This window comes from Penaeus chinensis, chromosome 18, assembly GCF_019202785.1.
Source record: "Penaeus chinensis breed Huanghai No. 1 chromosome 18, ASM1920278v2, whole genome shotgun sequence".
Lineage (NCBI taxonomy): Eukaryota > Metazoa > Arthropoda > Malacostraca > Decapoda > Penaeidae > Penaeus > Penaeus chinensis.
Genome location: NC_061836.1, coordinates 9,501,981 through 9,509,480, shown reverse-complemented (window position 1 = coordinate 9,509,480; position 7,500 = coordinate 9,501,981). Strand labels below are relative to the sequence as shown.

Below are 7,500 nucleotides of genomic sequence, written 5' to 3'. Positions count from 1 at the left end.
ACATATATACATAAATACATATGTACATATATACATATATACATATATACATGTATACACATATACACATATACACATATACACATATACATATACACATATACATTGAAAGACTTTTTTTTTTGTGATATTTTAAAAATCAAAATTTCTTTTGACAGTGACGGTGATGAAATTGCTGTAGTATACTTCCGAGCAGGATATGAACCAGGCCAGTATCATAGTGAAAAAGAGTGGGAAGCTCGTCTCACCATTGAGAGATCAAAAGCCATCAAAAGCCCAAGCATCCAGTACCATTTGGCAGGCACTAAAAAGGTCAGAATTGTGTCGAGTCATTAGGTTGACACGTGCAGATTTTATATTTGAAAACAACTTTCATTCAAAGTGCAAAATTTAAACTTTATATATTTGGTAGATTGATCACAATTTTTCAAGGGTGATTGTTAGTAGGATTACTGTTTTATGGAACTGAAGTTAGTGTAAGACATGAGTTTAGTACATACCTTTTTTTTCAGGTTCAGCAAGAAGTTGCACGTCTTGGTGTGTTGCAGAGATTCCTTTCAGAGTCTGAAGCAAACCTTGTTGGCCAGCTGTTTACTGGCCTCTACAGTCTTGATTTGGTAAGATAAGTTTCAGTAGCCTTAGAATTCATTGAGACTTTCATAAATTCAGTATTGAAATTGTAACAATTTTAGTAGATTCAAAATTCAAAGATTGATCATTTTAATGGCTTCAGAGTTCAGGGATAGATGTTCTGTATGCTGTCTTGCTCTCTAAAATACATACTTACTCTCCTATCACCAGGGCCCTGAAGGTGATGAAGTAATAAAGATGGCGATGGAGAACCCAGATCGATTTGTCCTCAAACCACAGCGAGAAGGAGGTGGCAACAATATGTATGGTGATGAAATTAAAGAGGTATGTTGTAAAAAAGCAATAAAATGTGCATAAGAATACCTACAAAGGGACACTAACTTAGTAATACAAGTTATTCACCAATTCCATATTCATTTGATATACATAAGATTATGTATGTCACAAATGTGATAGATTTGCATGTAAACTCATTTGTCTTGAAACATGATGTATTCACAACTGGTTGATGGTAAATCAATCAGCACAACTTTTGCCATTAATAATATTTATTTGATGGCCAGCACATTTTCTGTTGTAACTGCAAGGTCAACTATATTTCATATTCAAGTCTTATTATCAATTGGTTATAGTGTACTGATGCACATAATAAAAATTTGACAAGAGGTCTGTTGGGAAAAGGCATACATAACACAGTGATGATCCCATGGACCTAGGGAATTTGAGACAATTTATTGAGGCTGACAGGCATGGTATGTACGTACATGCCATGCCCACTGTTAGTTTACTTATTTAATTGTTTTTACACATAGATGGCTACACTTGTATTAAGTCGCCAATGAGCTAATTACGAGTATTACCTGTCTCGCCTGTTTATCCTGCTTTCCCCATTCCTTGATTTGGCGGGAAAATGTGTTTTTCTTTCCAGTACTATTAATATTGACATTGTTATCATTCTTAGTGATATTATCAAAGACAATAAAATAATTGAAGTGAATCTTTCAAAAAATGAAGGAGAAGGGTAACAGATGAGATAGGTAAGACTAATAGCTGCCTCCTTGGTGACTGAGCACTTCTAGAGCCATCTATGTGTAAAGACAATATATAAAACTTTTATTACATTGGACATGGCCATTGTAGTCTTGCCACCCGCACTCATTGGGTTAAGAACGCCATAGGCATATTCTACCGGACAATGTTTAAACATATCTGGTCGCCAATCCCACGGCAATATAGAGTTGTGACTCATTCCTAGTAATTTGGGAATAGCTCTAAATGGACCCACCTTTGTTTGCCTGTCTTGTGTAAGAGTTTGAGGGATTGATGGGATCCCTCTGCCTCCATAAGGCACATGAGAGAGGTTTTAGAAACTTCTACTGGATTCTCCAACTGTTTCCCCCTGCTGAGGCCAGCTTGTCAGCTGCCTTGTTATCAAGGATGACCATCCAATTTTTAGATGAATTCGCACAGAATGGTTTGGATGGTACTGCTGTTGTCAGAGAGGACTAGAGGACTGGGCTTGAGATTAGGAAATAACTTCTGGGATCTGGTAAGGGTCTTGGCCGTTTAACACAAGCAGACTGTTGTACCCTTGCCAGTCTCTTGAATGGAGGCACACTTTCCTGAAAAGGAACTCCTGCCAGAGTTCCTTGTGAACTTCATGGTACTGTGATTGGAAATCTTCTAAGGAGGTTGATGAACCTGGTTTGAGATAAGCTAGGGTTCAGAGGATGGTCAAGGAATGACAGGTCACACATAAATTGTCTTTGCTTTCACTTTCCCTGATCTTGATGACTTGTGACACATACATGCTTGCAAAGTATCTGCAACATGAATGACATTTGCTTTGGCAGCATAATTCCATCTGCACATACCAGATGTAGTCGGCCTCTACTGATATTTCTTTCCAGTTAGAACAGGACTCAACAATCTATTTACCCTGCCTGCTCATTTTATTCCCAGCTACCCCATAGAAATGTAAGATATCATCATTGATTAGATTTAGGTTGACTTTGTGAAGAGTACCTTGGTGGAAGCAAGGGAATGATATTCCCAAATTCTCATTTGGGAATTTAGGTGATTTCAGAGATGTGACTACCTATTGAGTGGTCATTATGTGTGGGCCTAATGCAGGTGGCTTGGCCAGTGCTGGTGGCCTCGTTGAACTGGCTACTAATATTGTTCATTCATCTTGCAGTCTTTATAAAAAGTAACGACCTGTAGCTTGAGAGTTTGTGTGGGGGATGGGGGAAGTTGATCAGCTACTTGTAGTTGGGCCTTGGTAGATGGTACATTTGCTGCATAGAAAGCAGGTATGTCCTCTAGTTTGTTAATGTGATCATCCTTGCAGCCTTCAGACAAGAGATAGTTGCTATTGTTACTGGGAATGACAGGTTTGGTTCTGCATGAAGTGTACAGGCTGTAGAGGTGGTAACTGTGGGATCATGGCCTGTTTATGAATGTGAACTCCCCTAGGTCCTGATTTCTTTTCTTGTTCTACTTATTCTTGGATCATTTGGCTGTACAGGTAGGGAGTTAGGTTGGAGGCATGAGGGTGATGGTAGAGTGGGTATCTGAGGTGAGGGTTGAACTTCTTAGGTTGGATGCACCATTATTAGCCATTTTTTGCTTGAGCTTTAGATCATTTGGAGTACTGTCATTATTGGGATAAATAATTCCACTGAGGGCATGGTCCCTTTTTAGTGTGTAGTCAGTGAGTCCACCTTTGTGAAGAACAGCTACCAGTGAACTCAACCAAAAGCTATGAACATATTGCTAAGGCATTCTGAACAAATTTAAAGGAAGTGTTTAAAGGGTATGGGAAATTTATCAAGAGTTTTGAACATAAAAACAAACAGACCATACTATTCTACAGCCTTTCCATGTCACTGTCACTATCACCCTTTTAAGCCTTTGTGCATGCCCATTGTGAATTTGGTCCAACACAGATGGCTCCTCAGATGCTCAGCTATCAAGAAATCAATTAGTAGCCCAATTTGCCCTCACCTAATTTCCAATTTTGGGGGGATTTTTTTCTAATGTTAATAAAATCAGTAGTTATTATTATTATTATTATTATAATTATTATTATTATTATTATTATTATTGACATTATGATGATTATAGTGTTAGTAAAATACCAGCAGCAATAAAAGATAAAAATTATCTTTCCAGAAAAAAGGATAGATAAAACTAATATTTGACTCCTTGGTGACTAAGTGCTTGTGGAGCCATTTATATGTAAACACAATCATTAAACTAAAACACTTTCCAATGGGATGTATGCCATGCCACCCCAACACATAAATTAGGGTAGGTAGGTCTTGAGCAAGGAGATATGAATCCTCTAATATGTTTTTGACTCACATTCTTCAGTTATACTTTATTTACTTCATATGAACATGAAATTTAAGGTTTTAAGAGTGTCGAATGAGATAAAGACACTGTTATAACTTACAAAAGTTATGGTATCATAATTACACAAATTATTGTATTATTATACATTGCATTCTTTATTATGCCTTAGGCAAATTATTGTGTTATTAGATATTGCATAATTTATTATGCCTCTTTCTTTACTAGTTCCTGGAGAAGGTGAAAGACACTCCGGCAAGGGAAGCATATATCCTCATGGACAAAATCAGACCTCCCATTCAGTACAACTACCTTGTTCGTGGAGGGACTGAAGTGAAATTGTCTGAAGTTGTTTCTGAATTGGGCATCTTTGGAGTTTTGATTGGGTATGTAATTGCTTGTATTTTTTACATACTGGTTACTGGTATCTGAAAAACAACAAAAAGTTAAAAATAAAAATATTGGTATTACTTTTGTAAATGCAGATTGATTCCCTTTTTTGCTATTTTAACTCTGGTTTTAACCGAAGATATAGGTGTCAGGTGAGGAATATTAGTTGATAACTAGTAGCCAATAGGGAGACATTATCCAAGAAAGTTTTTAATTTCTCATTTCAAATATATACTTATTTTTAGGAGAGTAGGGAGATTTGATATGTATTTGATAGATTCAGTATTACAAAACATTAACAGATTTCATGATGTTTTGGTGTACAGGAACGAGAAGGAGATCATGATTAACAAGTTTGCAGGCCACATGCTCCGAACCAAGTTATCATCTGCAAACGAAGGAGGAGTTGCAGCTGGATTTGGTGCTCTAGATTCGGTCTTTTTGTTTGACTAAATAGAAAAGGATATAAAACCTTAACAATTTAGTGAGTGTGGTTGTCTATATGGGTCTTATGTATATTTTTTTGTCAAACAGATATATGGAGAGACCCAATGTGAAAGCAATGGAATTTATGTTGAAATCACAATTTTACTAGAAATATAAAATGCTAAATGAAATATTTGTTCTAATTTTAATTCAAAATTGCACTTGTACATTTTGGATTTATTAAAACCTTGAAATCAATATAGTGTATAGGAATTTAATGAAATATTGATATTTTTTTATATGTGTAGGGTAAATAGAAAAATCTTAGTATGATATAGAGTGTACACACTTTCAGTAGCTTTATTGAATAGCAATAACAGCATAATTACTAATGATGTAAACTCTTGTGTGTAAGTGTACTGTGTTGAGTAACAGAGGGCTTTATTACAAAGACTGGTACTGTGCATTTCGAAGTAGAGTGCTTGTTCTTTGAATAGACAGAATGCAGCATATTGTTAGATATTATATGAGATAATATGAAGGAATACAGAAAACACGGAAAAGAAAAAAATATCATTATTTGACTCTAAGGCTGTAAGTAATCTAACTGGAGAGTATAATATAGTTGATTTTATTGTGAATGTTGTGTTAGAATTTTCTTTGACCCTTAAATTGCTCCATGCATCAGATCAAAGTGTTTAAACCAAACAAAGCATTTACTCTGGGCATTATTTGGCCTATTTTATGATTTTACTCCTACTTGAGAGGTAAGTCTTTTTCACCTCTCAACCTAGATCAAGCTCATTGCAAATCAGTTTTGTACATCTCAGGTTCCTGTTGCCATCTGTGATCTTTTTAGAAAGAGAGAATAATAAATATTTTAGAGAAGAGAGAAGATTAGCTTGAGGCAAAGTTGGTGATTAGTAGGTGTGATGGGCATATGTATATGTTTCTAATTCTCTGTGCTTGCTTAAGCATCACTTCCAAATGAGAGGAATACTGATTTGACATTGTTTTTTTTATTGGTACCTTAAGCATATTTAACAGTTTAAGGGTTAATGACAAAGTAATGGAAGAAGTGTGAGAAAAGTAAAAAGCAATACCCATGCCCTAACACATGCACACGTACACGAACACGCATATGCACGCACACGCACACGCACATGTACACGTACACGTACACGCACACGCACACACATTCACACACACTCACACACTCACACACACACACAGTAAATTAATAGATAACTGCATTAGCTATTGGTACTAAGAAATTTGGACTCATAATGTGGGTTTGCTCTAATGAAATTTCATCTCTTTTATTTTGTCTTAGTGATATGGTTATTACTAAGTCAAAGAATATGTTATGCTGTGTTTATCTTCCAAAATATACGAAGTTTTATTTGTTAACAATGTTTTAATGAGTGATTTTCTGTGCTTTGTGGGTTGCAATTAAAGACACTGATGAAATTATTGTAAATGCAAGGGAATGGTCTGATCACATTTTTATGTAAAAAGTAGATATAGCATTGTGTGTGAAGAGAATTAGACATACATATATTTCTTTCTGCGGCTAATTTAAGAATGTTGACTTTCTGTTTACTGTTTGTTTATGGAATATTATATTGATATGATGCAATATCAAATGGTATTTATACTTTCTTTTATAGGACTTGAAATGTGTATATGATTCATGGTATGCAGGACTTTGTATTACATTGTATTTTTATTCAAAGATTAGAAAAAATACATGATTACATTAATTTTTTTCTTCTATTTTTATGGTTAGATTATTTGAATGGGGATGTATATTATTGTGTTCCATGAAAGAGTGTTCCTTAAAGAGAAGTTGCAGTTAGTTGTTTTGTAGTGTGATTATGGCTGTACTAGAGAATATTTGTAAATAGAATGGAACTGTGAGAGTTGTTATCCCACATTTTCCTCCATCCTAAAAGAAATAGACTTTGGTCATGAAAGAGAGACAGAAAATCAATTTTATTTTTGATAAAGTGGTGAAACTTTTGTACAGTTTATAAATCATTGTTCTTGATAATGTAGTTGATGGAAATTGGGATAATGATGACTTACAATTTTGTATTTTGTAATAAGCTCTATGCATTTCATTTATGTGTAAGCAGGGCTTGGTGTTGATTTTGTTAATTAATTTGCTTTTACTGTTGGCAGTGCTTCAGAGACTATGAAAGGTATGAAATAACACCCTTCCAATTAGTGATGTTAAATGAAAACAGTCTGCTTACTTGTATACTATGCTCTTAAGATCAAGCTCAGTTTTGAAGATTATTAACTTATGGAATTGATTAACTTTTTGGAATTGCAGATCATAGCTGTGGTTTTGTGTCCAGCTAATTAAGGAATGATGGATTATTCTCAGTATTCTTGTACATTGTTACTTTGCTGTAAGCTGTCATCCAAGTTGCAAGGTATAATCCACATGAAAATAATTGATTTTCCAATTAAAGAGCATTGTTGTGAATTGACAATGAGAAAAAATATGTAAAATTCACCTGACTTTTACATTTGTTACTTATTTGTTATTATACATTACATAATTAGTTTGATATATTTTTATACTTGCAGTGATATTACTTTATAATCAGGCATTTTTTTCAGTTTTTTTCTGTCTTCTGAAATAAATGCATCATTTATAGTATGACTAAAATTGATATTTTAAGGTTATGTAGTTGTACTTCTTCATTGTTGTTTGTAATTACTATCACT

The 7,500-nt window shown here is 34.5% G+C and overlaps 1 protein-coding gene across 3 annotated transcripts in view; it reads left to right on the top strand.

Annotated features, from left to right (window-relative positions):
• The window catches only part of LOC125034509 (glutathione synthetase-like), a 46,458-nt gene extending 39,124 nt beyond the window's left edge, over positions 1–7,334 (top strand). For all 3 annotated transcript variants that reach the window (XM_047626338.1, XM_047626340.1, XM_047626339.1), the window contains exons 9-13: positions 159–312; positions 513–617; positions 802–915; positions 4,174–4,331; positions 4,662–7,334. In XM_047626338.1, the coding sequence (XP_047482294.1) occupies positions 159–312; positions 513–617; positions 802–915; positions 4,174–4,331; positions 4,662–4,788 (658 nt within the window). In that variant the 3' untranslated portion in view covers positions 4,789–7,334. The remainder of the gene's footprint in view (positions 1–158; positions 313–512; positions 618–801; positions 916–4,173; positions 4,332–4,661) is intronic.
• Positions 7,335–7,500: the final 166 nt, after the last annotated feature.